General features: G+C 36.7%; 4 protein-coding genes across 6 annotated transcripts; 2 read left to right on the forward strand and 2 right to left on the reverse strand.

Moving 5' to 3' along the window:
- The first annotated feature begins 457 nt into the window (after positions 1 to 457).
- tmem221 (transmembrane protein 221) lies at positions 458 to 5,625 on the forward strand. Its single transcript, XM_007252638.4, has 3 exons — positions 458 to 1,256; positions 2,938 to 3,023; positions 4,333 to 5,625. Exons 1-3 carry the CDS (start codon positions 979 to 981, stop codon positions 4,842 to 4,844), a joined length of 876 nt encoding a protein of 291 aa, XP_007252700.3. The 5' UTR covers positions 458 to 978; the 3' UTR covers positions 4,845 to 5,625.
- Positions 3,042 to 8,763, reverse strand: borcs8 (BLOC-1 related complex subunit 8). 2 transcript variants are annotated; one of them, XM_007252636.3, is made up of 6 exons: positions 8,588 to 8,761; positions 8,290 to 8,402; positions 6,520 to 6,584; positions 6,325 to 6,432; positions 5,935 to 6,020; positions 3,042 to 3,483 (listed from the first exon to the last, which is right to left on the reverse strand). In XM_007252636.3, exons 1-5 carry the CDS (start codon positions 8,622 to 8,624, stop codon positions 5,957 to 5,959), a joined length of 387 nt encoding a protein of 128 aa, XP_007252698.1. In that variant the 5' UTR covers positions 8,625 to 8,761; the 3' UTR covers positions 3,042 to 3,483; positions 5,935 to 5,956. The 2 variants fall into 2 exon arrangements, with proteins under 2 accessions (XP_007252698.1, XP_007252699.1); XM_007252637.3 differs by lacking the exon at positions 5,935 to 6,020 and having other exon boundaries at positions 8,588 to 8,763.
- Positions 8,764 to 9,228: 465 nt separating this feature from the next.
- On the forward strand, positions 9,229 to 14,294 carry rfxank (regulatory factor X-associated ankyrin-containing protein). Of its 2 annotated transcripts, none has more exons than XM_022669608.2 (8): positions 9,229 to 9,569; positions 10,284 to 10,401; positions 11,928 to 11,993; positions 12,091 to 12,191; positions 12,287 to 12,412; positions 12,506 to 12,572; positions 13,260 to 13,340; positions 14,141 to 14,294. In XM_022669608.2, exons 2-8 carry the CDS (start codon positions 10,302 to 10,304, stop codon positions 14,185 to 14,187), a joined length of 588 nt encoding a protein of 195 aa, XP_022525329.2. In that variant the 5' UTR covers positions 9,229 to 9,569; positions 10,284 to 10,301; the 3' UTR covers positions 14,188 to 14,294. The 2 variants fall into 2 exon arrangements, with proteins under 2 accessions (XP_022525329.2, XP_015462182.3); XM_015606696.3 differs by having other exon boundaries at positions 9,229 to 9,383.
- LOC103042503 (nuclear receptor 2C2-associated protein) lies at positions 14,295 to 17,906 on the reverse strand. The gene is made up of 5 exons (XM_049465525.1): positions 17,824 to 17,906; positions 17,653 to 17,743; positions 16,294 to 16,399; positions 15,039 to 15,107; positions 14,295 to 14,633 (listed from the first exon to the last, which is right to left on the reverse strand). Exons 1-5 carry the CDS (start codon positions 17,859 to 17,861, stop codon positions 14,512 to 14,514), a joined length of 426 nt encoding a protein of 141 aa, XP_049321482.1. The 5' UTR covers positions 17,862 to 17,906; the 3' UTR covers positions 14,295 to 14,511.
- Between the last annotated feature and the right edge of the window lie 1,121 nt (positions 17,907 to 19,027).

Raw genomic sequence — 19,027 nt, forward strand, 5'->3', positions numbered from 1 at the left:
TGTCTGACTGGACCCAGTCAATTCTTAAAACAATACCACACTCTCCGGATGGACACAATCAAGGCCAAACACTAGTGGTCCGGTCAGACCTGTGAAACTTGAACACTAACACGTGAGAATATGCATACTAACATGAGATGATTTTAGCAACGCCTCATCAGCAGGCTTCACGTCATTTGGGGTATAAACATGGAGTCAGATCAGAGGGGGGTCAGAACTTCTACTGGGACGGCTGTTAACTGTCTTGTATGTATTGGTTCTCCTGAATTCAGTAATAAATACTTGGTTTGCTTTCAACTTCACTCCACCTGTCTACGACTCTCTATCAAACGAACACGTAGGGGAGTTGGGGATTAACCCACCTTTCATTTTCTTTTCTACAACATGGGATAATACACTGGGACTTTGACCTTTGACTTAACATTCTTTTCATTCAGTTTGTTGTTTTACTTTTTTCATTTGTTGACTTCACTTTCAAACTATCCGTTCCACCTTAAATGCTGCCGCCGCTGCATTGTAGTGCCTTTCTCGGCGATTTGATTGATACAGTGCATTTAAGGTGGTATGGAAAGTTCCACAATAAAGTTGTAAAAGTTCAGATTTATTAAAAGTTCGTGCCAAATGCTGTTTACTGGTGGGTGTTGGTGCTGTTTAGAGTCGTGTGAGCTTCGTGTCGGAAGGAAAGTTCATTGTTTTGCTTTGTTTTTAATCTGGGGATTGTAATTGAGGCTGAATCACATGTTCAGGCTGAGCTGCAGCCGAGAGCTGGACTGAGGGCTGTGGGGGCAACTAATGCAGCAACCTGGGGCAAAACAGAGTTAGTCCTGCAGTCTGGAGCTGCTCTGAGGGCGGTGTATCGGGCTGTATGAGTTCTACACGGTCTACAGGCTGTTCTCTGTGTGAGAGAGGAGTCTGCAGCAGTGAAGGAGATAAATATTGAGGAGTTTGAGTGAGGAGAGCCACGGTTTCCGCACGGCCATGTCCTACAGCCAGCGGGCTCTGGTGGTCCTGGCGCTGCTGGGAGTTCTGTCCGCGGTCATGTCCGTCCTGTCCGTGTTCCTCATCTTCCAGCTGCAGGCTCGCCAAGGCAAGGAGGCTCCGTCCGTCGTTCCGAGCGACGTTTCCGCCGTTTTAATGCCGGTCTCCGTCGTCCTTTCAGCGCTTTCTCTCACCCTCAACTCCAGCTCCGTGGTTGTGTGTCTGCTGCACAGCTACTTCTCAACCGAGGTCTGCCGAGGAGGAGAAGACACGCAGAGGTACACCAAACACCTTCATTCCTGTGTTTTATGCAGGCCACCCTGTGGACCACCACCACTAAAGTCAAGTGTTGTGTCCAGGCTGTTAGTATTGTCATTAAAATTCTCAGAAAAGCAGTTTTCTAAACTACACAAACAAAACAACCCAGGTGTAGCTTCTTACACCTGTGGCCTGTGGACCATCAAACTCTCCTATACACCTCTGTCCATAGACTCCCTCCTCTCATAATAAAAAACTTTATCTTACAGTCTGCTGGAGGAGAACATGTGGGAGTGTGTTGGGTATTCTCATCAGTTATTACCATTAAAACTACTGCTTTAACACTGTTAAAAATTATTTTCTTTTTTGCTTTTTTTATCGTATTTACATTTTTGAGATTATCAAACAAACTTCAGACAAATATAACCTGAGTAAATATAACAATCCGTTTTTAAATTATGATTTTATTTATGACGGGGGAAAAACAAAACAAACCAATCTTGCCCTGTGTGAAAAAGAATTTGCTCCCATCCTGTGTTGGTAATAACTGGTCTTTCACATATCTGTGGAGAATTTTTGGGCCAATCTTCTTTGCAGATTTGAAGGGTTTTTGAGCACGATCGGCTGGTTTAAGGTCAGGATGCCACAGCATCTCAATCAGACTTTGACTTGGCCACTCAAAAATCTTCATTTAGTTTTTTTGAGCCATTCAGGTGGACTTGCTGGTGTGCTTTGGACTATTATCCTGCTGCAGAACCCAAGTATGTCTGAGCTTAAGGCCACAAACTGATAGATTGACATTCTTCTTCAGGATTTTTTTGGTAGAAAGCATGAATTCATGGTACTATTAAGCAAATCCTTTTTTACAGCACAGGACACTCATTGACAAATAAAAACACACGAGTAAGGAGTTGCTGTAATCTGTAATGAAGTAAACTTTATGCTGCAGTTGTCAGACAGGAAATATTACTGGTTGTACAATATATTTCCCTTTCAATGGAAAAGCTCAATTTAAATGCTGTATAGTCCAAGACTAGGATTCATTTGTTTGCCCCTAAATCTGTAAATGTAATGGTGATATTAAGTGATTACAATATTACAGCAAATTTAATGTTTTTTTTTTTTTTTTTGAGCAAAATTGTATATTTTAAAGGAGGCATTTGCAAAACAACAAACAGGTCTTTTGAGGAGTTCCTGGTACGTAATGATTAGTACGTACTGAAAATGTGCTCCAAGGAAGGCCAACCAGAAGCACAATGGGTGCCCAAAATCCTTAGTGGCAGATACTACATGACACCCTCAGAGGATTTGGCAGGTGGTTTTAATGTTATGGATGACTAGTGTAAATCTGGTGATTTTATCTGTTATCCATCACCTAAACTTTATCACCTCACTCTATAAGAAGTAGAATATCATACATTGACTGGTGGTCTGATTAAGCAATTCTGGTTTTCTTCTAAAATATAGATATATGCTTTGAGACACATGGAAAACATCCAATAGCAAGATGTTATGTTTACCCACGTAACATAACATTGAAAAAAAGAAAGAACCAACCAGTTTTTGTATGCTGCCATGTAAAGAACCTTTTGTGAGCATTTTTGTGCTGGGAATTTGAAGCTTTGCTTAAACAAGATTATTCCACTTATTTTGTGTCTGGCAGTAAAATGGAATTGACCCCATTTATATCTCTTCATTCAGGGCTGACTGGTTTCTGTTGGAAAGCAGGGCCGTCCGGCATGTAGCCATTGGCTTGTTCTGCTTAGGGATATCCGTTTATCTAAGCGGTAAGTGACGTCAACATCAACAGTTTCAGTGTCACTTTAATGATCATTCAAATCGTTACACACATACAATCTCATTCGTTTTAAATCAGTAAAAAACAAAAACATTATTACAGAATAAACATTAGTTCCAAAGTATGCATCACAATGCAGTGCTAGTATTACATTACAGTATTTCAGTACTATGTGAAAGTATTTATACGCAGCAGAGAACAATCCCTTCCTTCACACCCTTGATGAAATACTGTAAGTAAGGACCTGGCAAAGCCCTCGCATTCATTCCAGCCCAGTGCCAAGAGCCAGAGGACTGAAACTCAAGAGGAACCACAGACTCAAACTCAAAGTGGAGTGAGGTTCACCCCTGGCCCAAAGTCCATTCAGTGGGGCTGCAGGTGCACTTCATATCCCAGAACTCTGCTTCTCACCGCCATCCCTCAGTATACCAGGATCCACAGCTCTTTTCCTGTAGAAAAAAAAGTCAAATAGAAGAAATCCTTCTTTTCACAAGAAGCCTCCTCAAATAATCCTGTTCAGTAAAAAGATATGTGTACCACAGTCTTTATTTTAGGCTTAAAGCTGTCCAAGAATGATAAACAGTATTAAGACTGGCATAGTTGAGTAATGGGAGTGCAGTTCATGGGAGTGACAAACCGTTACCTTCAAACACAGCTGTTCCTACTATAAAAGAGCATCCAGCAGTAGCAAAAGAGCTATATAAATGTATTGCATCATTCTATTTAAAACCCCCAATATAAACTCTGCACAATAAAAAAAACGTTTTTTTTATTTTATTTTTTTTATTTATGTTTTACTTGTGTAGGATATTTATCCAATTTATATTCTGTCAATAATTAAAAGTACATTAGACTTCAGAAGAGGCAATTGCAATGTTATGCTATTATGTTATCATTATATTAGCAAAATGTTCTAAAAATGACAAGAACACTGTTTGTTGCAATATATCGTCCAAAAATGGCCAAGTCAAAGCCAAAAAAAACAAATAAATAAAATGGTTTGTGGCTTCAATAGAATGTGGTGTTGTTGACACTGGAGAGCAGCTCATCACTTCCATATTAGTTATGGTCTTTTCTGTACTAGTTTATGCAGAAGGGAAGCTCAAATGTAGCATGTCGGGAAATAAAGGTGTAGGGGGGCCAAACATGAATCTGCGCAAGGCTAAAAATAAATGCTAAACCAGCCAATGAAAGCACAGCTTAAAATTAAGACGCAACAACACAATACACTTACTTTTAACTTATTTAAAACACACACACCATACAACAACTTAAATCTTCTTTTTTCTACTTTACAGCTATGGCCATTTACATGCTGCTGGTTTTCGAGATCGAGACAGGAATAGCCAGCGTGTGTGTGCTCTCCTCTGGTGTGCTTGTACTGCTGGTCATAGTGGCTCACTCGCTCTTCAGAGCGGCACGCACAGCCAAACGCTTCCGGCACCAGCAAGTCAGCACCGTGTACCAGAACAACCCCGAGATCAGCCCTGCCATTCACCCCTCAGAGCTCAGCTTCAGAGAGAAGCCTAGGAGGCAGCTCAGTCAAGCCGACCTGCACCACCAGTACACCTACCCACCCTCCACTGATCCCAAACAACAGTACTCGCCATCCAGGGGCCAGCACAGTCACTCCAGCGAGAGAGAAGCCTACAACACCAGCGGCGGCAGCAGCAGCAGCCGGATGCACAGGACCCTGTCTGCGGAGTCTGGCCTGCTTCAGGCTCAGGCCAAGCCTTGGAACGGCGTTAACAACGAGATGAGGACTGTGCTGGCTCGCAAAGCCACCAGTAAAGACTCCACACTAGTGTGAAGAGCTATTACTGTATGTGTAATGTCTTCAACTGCTGATTATTTTACTACACAGTAGTTCTAGTAATAAAATATACACCAGGCTGTTAAATATAGGTATACATTATAGATATATCTTATTAACTGTACTTTACTCTATACATTCCATGTAGTACTAAGATCTGTAGTACTGCAGTATCCCAGGTTGACCACTTACACATTAATAACACTAAATTAATAAAAAATAAACTCACAATAAAAATATCTGGAACTGGAAGACACTGCTGTAATTTGTGTTCAACACTAAGGAGTATTCAATCAGATTTCAAAACATAAAACCATAAAGAAAACTACATAAAAGCTTTCACATACAATAATAATGTATCTATTATAATTAAAATAAAGGACTTTTAACTCACAATGACATTGGTAATAAAATGTTAAGAATGTCCTTTTCACCTGTGTTTTTGTTTTAATCCCTAGATCCACTTGTTGACTGCCATCACTATTAAGTCAATAATATTTTAGGGTATCTGAACATCAGGTATGGGGAAATTAAATGCAAGACTTTTTAATACCAGAGCCAAAAATTAAAAGCCTGAAATTAAAATTAAACCTGTGATTCCTGTATTTTCTGAGAAACCAATATTTTAAACAAACATAAATCAACAATTTTGCACAAAATAGTACAGTTTGTCCACTTAAATATAGATTTTAAAGCAAAATGTTAAAATTCACACTTCACACAAAATGTGGAAAATAAGTTATCTAATGTTTGCAGCTTTAAGTTTGGAATATGGAATATAAATATGGACAAATTAAGACAATTTAATGCCTTTTTAAGTTAAACAAATTTTAAGAGCTTTTAAAGACGCCCTGATATTTATTTATTTTTTTTTATTTGGATATTTATATGTAACTTATAAAAGTGTGGGCGTTCCTGAGGTAACAGTTTATGGTTAATGTATATACTGCTCTCCCATGAATTTAGGCATCTCAGTGTATATATGATGGGACCGTTTACAAATCATAATTTCCCAAAGAACAAGGAATAAAATCATGGGTAATCAAAGTGTCAGATCAACATCAGGCCTTTCGAAAGCATCACTAACCTTGGCAAAAGATTTCCACAGGTCAAGATGAAGTGGTAGAAGCATGTGTTGGTGGGTCATTGTGATTGGGTGCAGGCTTTACACCACTAAAGCAGCATGCATTGATCAAAAAAGAGAATTAAGCAAATTGCAACATAAAATATGGCTAAAACACAAAAAGGAAAAAATTAAGCGTCAATGTAAAATCAATATAACATGCAACAGAATGTGACTGTGTATAATAAGATCAGCAAATAATAATAAAATCATGAAAATAATCATTAACAGCTGTAATGATGTGAAGTACATTTTGATAAAAAAACAAAAACAATTGTGGTGGGATGTAAAATTATGTGATTATTTATTGGATTTCTGGATTTGATTGTGAGGCACTGGAAGTATACGAGATACCTGCGTCCTTGGGCACTGCTGATCTGTTCCTTCATCGTGATGGCTTGCTTCAGCAGTCCATCAATGTTTTTAAAGTACAGGCTGCTGTTAGTCATGCTTTTGACAGCACTGTAAATACAAAAACAAAATGGTGGGTCACGTCCAACAGTATAATGGTAACATGGCTGTGAGATTCAAAGATCATTCAAACATTACCTGCACGCATACTCCACTGTATAAATCGCTCCCTGGCTCTGTTCCTCCCAGCTCTGCATGTCGGTCTATAGAAAATATATCATCATTAAGTACCTTCAGAAACTAACAGTTTGCTCTAAAATGACAGCAAATGGCAAAAAGATAATGAACGTATATTTTGGAATAATAAATATATTTAAATATTAATGTGAAAATGTGAACTGCAGATTTTTAACCCTCCTCTTGCCCTCAGATTTACTAAGACCCTTTGTTATTAGGCTTAATTTGACCCGAGCAATTTAAATTCCAAAAAAATGGTTAGGGCCTAAAGCAGAGGGAGGCTTTTTTTTAATTTATTTGAAGTTTATACAAATGCATATCATAGTGATATTATCCAAAACAAATGTGTCCTAAACAGCTAAAACAGCCAGGGGTCAAATAACACTGGTGCATATATTTATTATATATATTTTTTACTTTATTCTTCCTTTAAAAAATATATATATAAATATCATAAAATGAAGCACAAAATACATTATTTCAGATATTTTCACATTAAAAACTGACCATAAAGAAATCAGTTGGTTAAATAATTATGGTAAATTAGGAGTGCAGAGCATCCAGGAGAAATCTGGAGCAAAGCTTTTGTTCTTCAGACTGGCTCACAAAATCTCAAATACTTAAAATATATATATATACATACATAATTAAAATTATAGGAAATAATTTTTTAATTTTTTCCTGCATTTATGATTACCTGCGTCTGCTCTAAAGTGATCTGGAGTTTTACAGTAAAAAACAAAACAAAAACATAATATGCATAGGTGCTTTAACCAAAAATTTATTAAGAATTACATTTTTGTCCTCATGAGTCAAAGTTTGTATGTTAGATATTTTATGTTTCTTTGTAATACCTCCCAAAATATCCTCACCATGTCATCACCATAAAATCTTGTGTTCAGTGTTTATTTCCTATCGTGGACATGACTGTTATTAGGTTAATAGTAGCTTTGTGACGATAAAAATATCGCGATAATTTAAGCTAGTGACGATATTAATCTTATTATCGTCCATGCCATAATCACGTGACCTCTACCGCCGTTCCGTTATTTAAACAGCTGAAGTTCAGCGTTATAAAGGAGTTTCGGTTCAGTTTCTCCAGAGTGTAGACTGTGTTTACTTGGGTGTGCCATATCGTACCGTACACGATTATATTATATTATACCCTAAAATATCGTGCCATATCACCCACCCCTAATTATCACATCAGGGTACTACTTTTTGCTGGTTTTAGCAAAAGAAAACTGTACACACTTTTTATTTTTCATATATATATATATATATATATATATATATATATATATATATATATATATATATATATATATATACATACACTTAAATCTACTTAATTTTACAATTAATTTTAATTTTGCAGTAGTGAATTTTTTAAATAATGTTTCTAATTTAATGTTTTGTCATATTGCCAACAGTATCATTATTGTGAAAATACCATGAAATATCAGGATATTATTTAAGGGCCATATCGCCAAACCCTACTGTTTACTACAGAATTCCACATGTGTCCCTTAACTGTTTTAATGCATTTAATATTAATCAACAATGTAGAAAATAACTTAAATCAACAAAGAGAGACATTGAATTAAAAGGTGTTCCCAGTCTTTTATCTGGCACTGTATAATTATACTAACTGACCCTAAAGATAAACAGAGTATTGATGTTAAATGGTTCTGTTACTGATCCAGAACTGAAGAACTTCTGTAAGCGGACCTTGTGCTGCACCAGCTCGGGCAGGGATCTGCGGACGTGCTCCTGCAGGCGGTACAGCGCGATCGACGGTTCATTCGCCAGCACGTACATGCTCTCCGTGAACTTATCCGTTACTAAAACACAGTTAAAAACCGCCACAGGTTATTATCCACTCTCTCTTGATTAGAAACAGCCTTTTATTCTCCTGTTTTAACATCAGAGATTAAACTACAATTTAACACCGTCCCGGTGTTTACGGAGCCGACCCAAGCTTCTCCCTGTATTTATCACACAACACGCCCGCAGTCCTCCTCCTTACCCCGCTTAACTTTCAGCTGCATCTCCTGGTCTTCCATCTCCACCACAAGCAGAAAATCAGTGTTAATAAAAATCGTTTAAACACTGAACTAAAAGCGCCCCGCGATGTTTTTGTTGTTATTACTTGATGTGCGTCTGAAATAGCGTCCGGTTCGTAACAGCGGCCAGAACAAATAGTTCCTAGATGCGTTTAATACATCCAGAGAACCTGTAGAGAGGAGAATAACCACTCCAGCTCTCTCTCTGAAATACATTTTGCAAGCTGGTCCTTCATATACATTTTCTCAAGACAGAACAACATAAAATGTTTGCCTACCAAATTAATAATTATTTAAAGTTTTTAAACTCCATTTATAAACCTGGTCTGGCCAATGAGTTAGCATATTGTAGCACTAACGCTAGCGTCTTAACTGCATAAAAAAACGTTTATTGTGGAAAAATAGAAACATACAGGTATGTTTTTAGAGTTTTTTTTAACAAAACACGTTGGTATTTCTTTCTAAAATAAAAAGGAATATTCTAAATATGTAGTTATAAACTATTTTTTATTTGAGTTTTAGCCGTTTAGCTCCATTCACCGCTTTCTTTGAAGACTCGCTCGCGGACTCCCTCTAGCGGTGTGCAGTCATTTAATAATATAACAGAGGAAGATAGGAAGTGGACAGGCTCACCTTAAACCAGCTCTGATACAACGCTTTTAGCTCGAGAAACACCAAACTAGAAACGAGCTCACAGGGATTTCTTTTTACATGTGTTGTATATGTAGTCATTTAACCAAAGAATCACACAGTAGTGAGGTATGTGCCTATTTAAACGATAAAACTCAGCGCACTGTGCTTCCCTGTAGTCTGTTAGCCAGTTAGCCTAGTTAGCTTAGTTAGTTTCACTTTTGTTAGCCAGCAAACCCAGTCAGGAAATGGAAAAACAGACAAAACCCGCATAAAAGAGTCTCCTGATACTCCCACAGACTCAGAGTAGCGACGGTAAGAATACAGGAGTCACTCTCTGTTTGCTTTTAGTTCTGTTTATTTCTTTGAAAAGTAGGTTAAGCTACTGTTTTATCAGCTGCATGTTAACAGTGTTGATTATACGTACAGTCATGGTGAGTCTGATCTAATGTTAAAGGGTAACTAAACCCCCTGACTTTAGCTGCCTTCACCCTCAGCTCAAATTTGAAAAGGGCAAAAAGAAAAAAAAATGGGAGGGTTAGTTTGGGAGGGGCACTGGGTGATGTATGGGTTTAGAGGCAGGGGAGGATTGTCAGCTGATTGGCTGGGGGGCGGTATTTTTGATTGACTGCATACTGTGCATATTGTGACCTCTCTGCATGTAGTACATGTAACTGCAGGCCGGAGAACCAGTGGGCGTGGTCACACATACTACCAGAGAAGGACTACCAGCTAAAAGAACTGGGATCAAATTTGGGCGTTAAATAACCTAACAATATCTAGATTGGCTGATGCCAATCATCCTTGCCTATAGCACAGATAAACCTGTGTTAGTACTGCAGATGCGGAAATTACTAAAATAAATGCGTTTTTTAAATGTTAGGAAAGAAATTAAGCAGGATCAGTATGTTTCATTACTTCAAAGGGACACATTTCAGCTATTAATGAAAAAAATATGGTTTATGGTTTAGTGTATCTTTAACCAATTAGAATTGAACTTCCTGTTTCACCCACTTTCTGTACATAAAGGAGTGATGATCAGCAGAGATGGAAAGTATGAGTGATGACGGTGCGATAAACCACAACACCACCCTGACTAATAAACAGAGGGGGAACGAGGTCACAGTGCGGCCAGCCACTCTGGACCGTAAGTACATGATGGTTGACACCCTGGATGGAAACATTTAGCCCACCTGGAGCTTAATATTCAACAGTTCTTGCATTAATCATTGTTAGATTGACTATCACACATATATACACAGGTGGGTAGTCAAAGCCTCACTTAAGCAACACAGTATATCCAGCTCAACCATTTGTTTCATGTAGATGATCAACTCTTCACCAACCTCTAAAGCATGGCCAAACCTGCGTTCTAATGCAGGATTTTAAAGTTGTAAAAAGAATGGTTTTATTGTATTGTACATGATGTGCATACAGCAGTGTGAAGATTCAGTTGTTGAGATGTAAACAAACTCAGAATGGCTTCTAGTAAGCGATACTAATACTAATAAGTGAAATGTCCTGCTCTAGAGAAACCTACATTCTTATTTTCTTCACACTTATAACGAGAGAGGAACCAGGGATTGCACATATAGCAGTTTTATCTACTGATCAAGACCACCACTGAAGCTTTTAATATTTTACCGTAATTATAGTACAAATAGTGGTAAGTCTGGAAAAAGAAAGTTTTTTTTGGTAGTTGCTTTTTACATATATTATGTTTAGTTAAACTCAATTTATGTGTTAAAACCAGTTGTCACATTAATAACTGTTGAGAGTTTTTTTTTTTTAGACCAAAAGGATCCAAAAAGTAAAAAATAATGTTGAAATAGGTTTCACTGCAGTTCCACTTCAACCAGTATTAGTAGTTATCTGAGCTTCCTTTCAAGCCTCTTATTGAAGGGTATTTTCACACCTTATAGTCAGAACCAAATTCAATAAATATTGTACTTACATAAAGAGGGCATATGAATGCCTCCACAAACCTGGACCAAGGTTCAAGATCTTGTTTCGATCTTGTATAGATTAGGTTTGGTTATTCTGGTTTTAGACTAAAATTCAGTGAGTAGCCTAAAAAACTAAAGAACGTCCAGACGTCCTCACCAACACTGGCTTTGTCTTCTATACTTTACATTGATTGGTTTGTAGGAGGACATTCATCGCACAGCAGCATATTGCATGTTTTGCCCCCTTCTGCTAGAATCTGATTGGCTTAGAGTGCACACCTATCACACACAGGATAAATTCAACAGATTACCCTTGGATACATGGCATTTCTGTTTATTTATAAAGATTAATCTACACCCACAGTACATAGTGTACTGTACACAGTACATTCTATTCTTCTTCTATTGTTTAATGGGCAACTACAGCCTGCACATCTTCCTGTAATTGGTCAAAACAAGCCATTCATTTGTTTATCCAGACCAAGATCACTTCTTTTGGTTTGACCAAATATTGGTCTGGATTGCAGTTGGTAGTTCAGCCCAAACTTAAACTTAAAGTAGCTAAAGAGTAGTATACCCAACCATTTATGTAGATAAATCTGTTCCTGGTCTAGCAGCATAGACCTCCTCTTCTTAACCCAGGTCTTCCAGTCAAACCAGAATAGCTCTGACTGATTGTGTTTTAACTGTTTGATTGAAATCAGCTGCTTCTCTCAATCCTCACTAGATCTGTCCATTCATCAGCTTGCTGCACATGGAGAAATGGCTCAAATGAAGATGCACCTTGACTCTGGTAAGCGGTGATCAATGATCTGCTACAATGATCAACAACAGCAAACAGTACTGTCCTGTGCATATATTTCCTTATACTGTCTTGATTTTTCCTGCAGATATGTCTCTACTCAACAGTCAGGATGAACGAGGCTTCACTCCGCTGATGTGGGCGGCTGCATTTGGAGAGATCGAAATGGTCCAGTTTCTCCTGGAAAAGGTGAGAAATAAAGTTTTTGATTGACTGGATTGGCAGGTTGGATTTAAATTGTGTAGTTTTACTCAGTTGTTAATCAAGCCTTGTTTCTTAATCAGGGAGCTGATCCCAGAACATTTGCGCGAGAGCGAGAAAGTGCCTTGTCTTTAGCCAGCGCCTGTGGGTTCGCAGACATTGTCAACATTCTCTTAGAACACAAAGTTGACATAGACTCCTACGACTGGGTAAGTGTTTATACTGGAGAATAAATGATAAACCGTACTGCAGTAGGTATTGCAGCAACCACTGGAACAACTTTACACTATTTTTAAACACAGAACGGAGGTACCCCTCTTCTTTATGCAGTCCGTGGCAATCATATGAGGTGTGTGGAGTATCTCTTAGGTGAGTCAGATTTATAAATGACTATTAATAAGTTAGCCCTTCTAACAAAAACAACTTACGTTAGACATTTCTCGCCTTTGGGAGAAATCAGTCATTTTATTTTTTTACATTAAAAATTAAAATATGCTTTATTTTTATAGAGCTATATATTTATTTTATTTTAGTGGTGTCAAACGATAAAAAAAAAAAAAAATAATAATAATAATCACACATTTCTTCCTTAAGACTTGTGATTGTGATAATGGGCATTTAAATGTAAATAAAATAAACAGGGTTAGAAACACATAGATTTGATTTATTGGTGCCAGTCCCTTAAAAATTTTATGTATTATGTATTATGTATAATATAATGATAGGTTAATGGATAAAATAAACGCTAGTGTAGCTCCATATTCCTTATAAATAAAACTGCCAATGGATCAACATGCTTTCTCAATTTTGTCACACAATTACATTGTGTTAAAAAAAATGCACACCTTTACATTTCCAGACTAACTGCAAGTGTTAATGCGTTAATTTTGACAGCCCTACCTTATTTATAAAAGCACTAATACATTAACAAAATAATAATAACTGATTTCTTCTAAAAAGCGAGAATGCTGTTTGTACAATATGTTCTTTCGCTGGATGGGATCGATTATATGCACACTGGTATAGTTTATGTAACTGTCTGTGGTTATGATTTAGGTCACGGTGCTGATATTACATTCGAAGCTGACTCTGGATACAGTCCGGTGGCCCTGGCTGTTGCGCTTGGCTACAAAAAAAGTAAGTATTGATCCAGTAAATACAGAAATGCACCTAATTTATTGTAATTTACTGTACTTTATTTCCAAATGCATGTAGACACTTACCCAAGTTTTTTTTTTTTTTTTTTATCAAATGTATTGTAAGGAAGTTTACGTCCTTTCCTGCAGTGACATTCTCTACTCTGCTCTGGGATATGATTGCATCTAGGCCTGTCACAATATTACATTACTATTATTATCTTGTAACCATAAAATATATGTACATGACCTCAGTCATTTCACTGACCTCAGTATTGCTAATTATGGTTTTGTTAGCAAAGAGAACCTATTAGCATGAATGACTATATATGTCTAATCAATTTTTGTTTTTTATTTAATTTTAATATTGATTAATAATTAACTTCCAATGTCTGTTCTTCCATTGTTTAAACTTTATAATTGCAATATTATGCTGTTATATTTTTGCTTTCCAATAAAGTATAAACGTCTGTTTTAGCAATAGGTCCTAAATGTAATACGTAATTAGAAAGGTGTAGGCCCATCACGATAAAATGGACATGGCCTCCACAGTGTGGACTGCACTTAAAGTTCCTAATCTGTCTATTCCCAATCTATAAATCTTGTTTTTTTTTTGTTTTTTTTAAAGGAGTATGAATGCTTTATGCTATTTCATAATTATTGTAAGTTGCATTTAATGGTCTTAAAAATCACATTAATACGGTTTAACGCAATAATTTCTGAGACGATACATCGTCCAACAAAAGCATCTTGATAATTTTGCTTGTATAATGACTGAGCACATTATCTGCTATTTTTTAGTGCAAAAGCTACTTGAGGACCACATTCTGAAACTGTTACGAAGCTGAACCAGATGACCAAACCACAAAGAACAATTTTTTCTTTTTTTGTCTGTTCGTTCCTCTCCTTGTAAACCTTTTTATACCTTTTTAATAAAAAATGACAAACATGTAAATTGGTTGATATGGATTTATTTATTAAAAAAAAAAGTTTAATTACTAGTGTGTATTTGCATCCATTAGAAAATCATTGTAAAATGAATAATGAAAAAAAAAAAAGAAAATTAGTCCATGCAGCAAGAAGTCTTTTATGCAATCCACCCATCATGATGAGCTGGTCGCCTGTTTGTTTCTTTCTCCTCTGTTTCTCTCATTTGTTACCTTCTCCAGGCATCACGAAGATCGTTCCCCCAGGATATCTAAAGAGTAAACAACTATTCTTCCGAAAAAGTCTGTACTGTTTTTGAATACTATTTTAACCTTCTGCACCAAGGGGGCGTCCTGAATGGGAAAGCTGTGGGTGAGGAATTAAGGACATAATAAAAGCATGAGAGGAGTGACAGACATATAGTTCCAGGAATAGAACCAACATCATCAGATACTTTACACAATTAGATCTAATTTTATTTTAGCTGTGTATGTTTTCCCTTAAGATTCATAAACTGATAATTGCTAGACTGAAGCTGAGGGTTTGGCAATATTGTGTATAAGTTGGCAGGAGAATAACTGTGTACTAAAATACTGGTTTAAAAACATGCCCTTGCAAAATTCAGTTAATTACTCTTGAGTGCATCATACCTGTAACATATAATGGGTTTAACAGTGGGTGCAAGATTGATAGGATGTTCTAAAAGTCTGTGCAGTCAAATGTAATATATGTAAATTACAATTTCTACAGGACTCTGCATTTTTAAAGGATATCTGTAGACTGTTGTCATCTTCTGGATAGAAGTCTTCAATGTGCTCTAGGTTTCCCTCTTTATTACAGCCTAGAACAGAAACAAAAGAAAAAAATAATAGACACCTTTCAAAAACATTGACACTGTTAAAATATAACTGAATATAGATATTACAATGCTGTATATAAAGTTGCAAATAATCTAGAGAATGGGCAAATAATCTAGAGTGGAGTATTTTAATTGATTTGTAATCAATCTTTAGACCTCCAGTTAACACCAGTGAGCTTGGTTTTCACTTGCATTAAGTGTGTGGGGGTCAGGGGTTTAAATTTGGTCAATTAATCATGTTACAAGTATTGGAAACACACCATAGAAAGCACATCAGTGCAGGGTTTTTTTTTTTAGCTTTCATAGGACATCACAAAAGTCATGAAACAGAATACTAGTTACTGTTCCAGGTAACATATCAGTGTATTTGACAACACTGTTTCAAATCTGTTCCCCTGTTCATCTGTTTTTTTTTGTTCTGTTTGTCAAAAAATCACATTATTTACAGCACCAGTCAAAAGTTTGGATAAAATTTGTTCTCATTCAATGTGTTTCCATATTTCAACATTGTAGATTAATATTAAAGACATTAAAACAATTAAGGGACACATATGGAATTACATCGTAATATAGTGTTTGTCCTCCACAATCCCCTGATCTAAAACTGATAAACTGAGATGGTGACTTGAGGTGATTTGGGATGAGCCGGAGCTTTACAGTGTGAAGGAAAAGCATCAGCTATTGTTCAGCACCTTCAGGAACTCCTTCAAGACGCTGAGAAAACTGTTCCAGGAAGACACTGAGAAAAAATACCAAGAGTGCGCAAATCTGCCTCAAAGATAAATGTGGCTAGTTAGAAGAATCTTAAGTATAAAACATATTTTGGTTGGTTTAACACTTCTTTTTAGAAAACAAATATGGATGTTTTCCAGTATAAAGCGATACTTCCACTTTAAGCGATACTGTATTTTTGCTCTCCTAGAACACAGACAATAATAGTGATAATGATAAATAGTGAAAATGTTACACAAAAAAAAAAATTTAAAGAGCTCTTTTAAAGGAATTTATATCGGAGACAAAAATAAATCACTCATATTGTGTATTGTAAAAAAAAAAAAACATGGCTCTGGGTCACAAACCCCCAAAGTCGGTGCTTGAGGGGTTAGTGGACTGAAACATAGTTATGATTAGAATTTGAATGTAATGGAGCAGAGATATTGACAGAAACCTTCTAACTTGCAAGATCTTCCTGAAAATCCACCCTGGAACTGCAGCCTGAGCTCAGACACCTTTACCGGCTCTGGGAACTCCAGAAACACCCACTGCTGATCACCCTGTGGAGTGACAACAAAACTGGTTAACCTAATGTTTTTTTTTTTTAGCACTAAAATACAAACATTTACCAAACTTACAAATGTACATCTTAGTATCTAGTTTACATATAACCACTGTTTGTCCAATGAAAATTAGAACCATATTTTTAACTCATAGGAGCCCACACCCATTTGTGAATACTGATGCCAAATTCAAACTAGAATCAGATCAATTCAGTCAGCAGCTTGTTTGTTTTTTTCTTACTGTGGAAACACAGAGATATTATATATCATATTTTTCACAGTATAGGCCCATTTAATATCCTTTAATTTTTCCCAAAAAATGTAAGTGTGCCTTACGCTTTACTCACTCAAACAGTTTTCAGGAGGGAAATCTGTGTAGATAAACATCTAGCACTAGTTTGACTTTTTTTTTTTAGATTTTGTTTTAAGAATTACTTGGTTTTGTTTACTTAGCTTAGCTTTACGTAACTTAATTAATCCCCACCAACACCACCACCACCCAGCAGTGAGACCTGCTGAATTAGAGTAAAATCCAGCCTTAAAATCCAGTGCGCCTTATAGTGCAGAATATGGTAGTTTACATAAACACCACAACAGCTTCATAACCTGTATTTTAACACTTTGTTCCAGAAACTGTATCAGAACTAGTTATATGGATCCTAAAACATTAAATTAAAGTGTTTGAATGATTAAATGGTTGGAAAAGATAACAAAAATAAAAAAAACAATTTTACTAGGAGGTAGTTTTCTCTCAAGCTATAACCCAGCACACCTCACTAGTTAACTACATTTTGTAAAAAAGTTCAGATTCAATAAAACAGATTCTCACACACTGTGCTGTAGTGATGCTCTTAAGACATTCAGTAGATGTTGCTTAGGAAAAGTGAAGGTGTGGTGTCACTTGGTTAAAGTAAAGATGTGTTGTAAAGAAGTTTACACAGCTTTTAAAAGGTTTTTAAAGGGTCTGTGACACATAAAGCAGCATGGCTTCTTTTGGTTTAAGAACTGAGAGTGAGAACTGAAACATTACATACTCAAATAGTTAACGTTAGCTAACTTACCTATGTAGCTAGCTACAATTCTTGGCAAAAAAAAAAAGTTAGTCCAGCTAACATTTTGTGTATTTTTATAAAAAAATGAAACTTAAAAAAAAAAAAAAAAAAAAACTATACTAACACTGTATAGATGTTATATCCCCTCAGTAAGTAAATAGTATTGTTATTATATTTATTATATTATATTTAACCTACCTGGTCAGAGTTCCAGCAGGTCTCCTCATTGGAGTCAAACATGAAGTTTTTCCCGAACTGTTTAACATCTCTGTTCAGCACAGAGCTCACCCTAAACACAACCAACACACACAGCTAACACACTGTCTGAAACATCACACTGAGAACCAGATAAACACGCTTTTACCTCACCTGCTCCGAGTGTTACTGCAGAGAACAGAAGCGGCCATGCTGACTGTGACCCTTCAACTGTGGGCAGACTGAGGACTCTGCCGGTGGAGACAGTGAGGGCAGGGTGCAGTTTATACCACAGACCGACAGGTGGCAGCATCGCCTTTCTATTCACTGACTGTGAGACGTCATGGCTGCGTACAAACTTTACCTCACTGTTTTATTAACCTTTTTAAAAATATATATTCACTGTTTACTTAATTATCTCAATTTCTGAGACTTTTACTTTCCTCTCACTAGAGTGTATAATATCTACCTCTACCTATTCCCGCTAAAAATAATAACAGCATGGTTTAACTGTTGGTCAACTTACATTTTTTTCTCTGTTTTTTTTAATGCAAAAACTTTCCCAAGGGTACAATATTCCCCTTTGTTATGGATGAAGGTTATAAAAAGAATTTTAGTGAATAAACAAATAAATAGAAAACAAAAATACACAACACAAAAAGCAGTTGTCAAAGGCCTCAGTAAGTGATCCTCACCCCATATCTTAGATACTCATTTTGAAAGTTACTTAAATATTCTAAGAATGGTATAGCATAAAGTTTGTTTTTTCTATGTGAAGATGATTCATATTCTCCATTACTAGAGCGGAGGTATTTGGTGTTTTTGTTGTTTCCTGTTCAGTAATTTCAGTCTGTATGCTAGCAATGTGACAAATGTGATAGTTACAGACATCCCAAGTTGCAAAAATTAATTTAAAACTGATTTAGACTGGTTGACTCACAGATTCTTTGTAGAGAACAGGCCAAATCAGAACCCTCTCTGTTTTGCATGCGCTTCATAAATATGCACATGATTTTCACATGACTTTCTCTCCCACTCCCTTTCATCCCTCAGACGATTGGTGAAAAAAATCTGTTGTGTGCGTGTGGTAGATTCCAGGAGATTTTATCTGACTTGCGGGCATCAGGGAGCCGTTATTGATATGTGGTAAACTCCCACAACTTCCAGGAGACTTGGGACATCTGTAATTACCCTGTGTTGATTATTTGACAGGGCTGGGTCTAGGTCGAGGGGTTTGTCCATAATGTCTGACAGTGACTGACAGGGATGGTTTTCAAAATGCTGGTCAAAATGTAAGCAACCGATGTGGACAAGAGACCCTGGCACTTTAGAACTTGTTCTAAAGTTGGTTGACTAGCATGACCAGCGTGGCCAATGA

Source organism: Astyanax mexicanus, chromosome 16, assembly GCF_023375975.1.
Source record: "Astyanax mexicanus isolate ESR-SI-001 chromosome 16, AstMex3_surface, whole genome shotgun sequence".
In the NCBI taxonomy this organism is placed as follows: Eukaryota; Metazoa; Chordata; class Actinopteri; order Characiformes; family Acestrorhamphidae; genus Astyanax; species Astyanax mexicanus.

Bases quoted from the DNA above. Each gene is read 5' to 3' on its own strand.
- tmem221 (XM_007252638.4), top strand. From the start codon at position 979: ATGTCCTACAGCCAGCGGGCTCTGGTGGTCCTGGCGCTGCTGGGAGTT. The intron at 1,257-2,937 runs GTACACCAAACA...CTCTTCATTCAG, and splicing joins GGAGGAGAAGACACGCAGAG to GGCTGACTGGTTTCTGTTGG. The intron at 3,024-4,332 runs GTAAGTGACGTC...TCTACTTTACAG, and splicing joins GATATCCGTTTATCTAAGCG to CTATGGCCATTTACATGCTG.
- borcs8 (XM_007252637.3), bottom strand. From the start codon at position 8,624: ATGGAAGACCAGGAGATGCAGCTGAAAGTTAAGCGGG. The intron at 8,403-8,587 runs GTAAGGAGGAGG...ACTGTGTTTTAG, and splicing joins GCAGCTGAAAGTTAAGCGGG to TAACGGATAAGTTCACGGAG. The intron at 6,585-8,289 runs GTCCGCTTACAG...TATTTTCTATAG, and splicing joins CCGAGCTGGTGCAGCACAAG to ACCGACATGCAGAGCTGGGA.
- rfxank (XM_022669608.2), top strand. From the start codon at position 10,302: ATGGAAAGTATGAGTGATGACGGTGCGATAAACCACAACACCACCCTG. The intron at 11,994-12,090 runs GTAAGCGGTGAT...TTTTTCCTGCAG, and splicing joins GAAGATGCACCTTGACTCTG to ATATGTCTCTACTCAACAGT. The intron at 12,192-12,286 runs GTGAGAAATAAA...TTTCTTAATCAG, and splicing joins TCCAGTTTCTCCTGGAAAAG to GGAGCTGATCCCAGAACATT.
- LOC103042503 (XM_049465525.1), bottom strand. From the start codon at position 17,861: ATGGCCGCTTCTGTTCTCTGCAGTAACACTCGGAGCAG. The intron at 16,400-17,652 runs GTAGGTTAAATA...GTCACTCCACAG, and splicing joins CCTGCTGGAACTCTGACCAG to GGTGATCAGCAGTGGGTGTT. The intron at 15,108-16,293 runs GTTTCTGTCAAT...TTTCTGTTCTAG, and splicing joins AAGATCTTGCAAGTTAGAAG to GCTGTAATAAAGAGGGAAAC.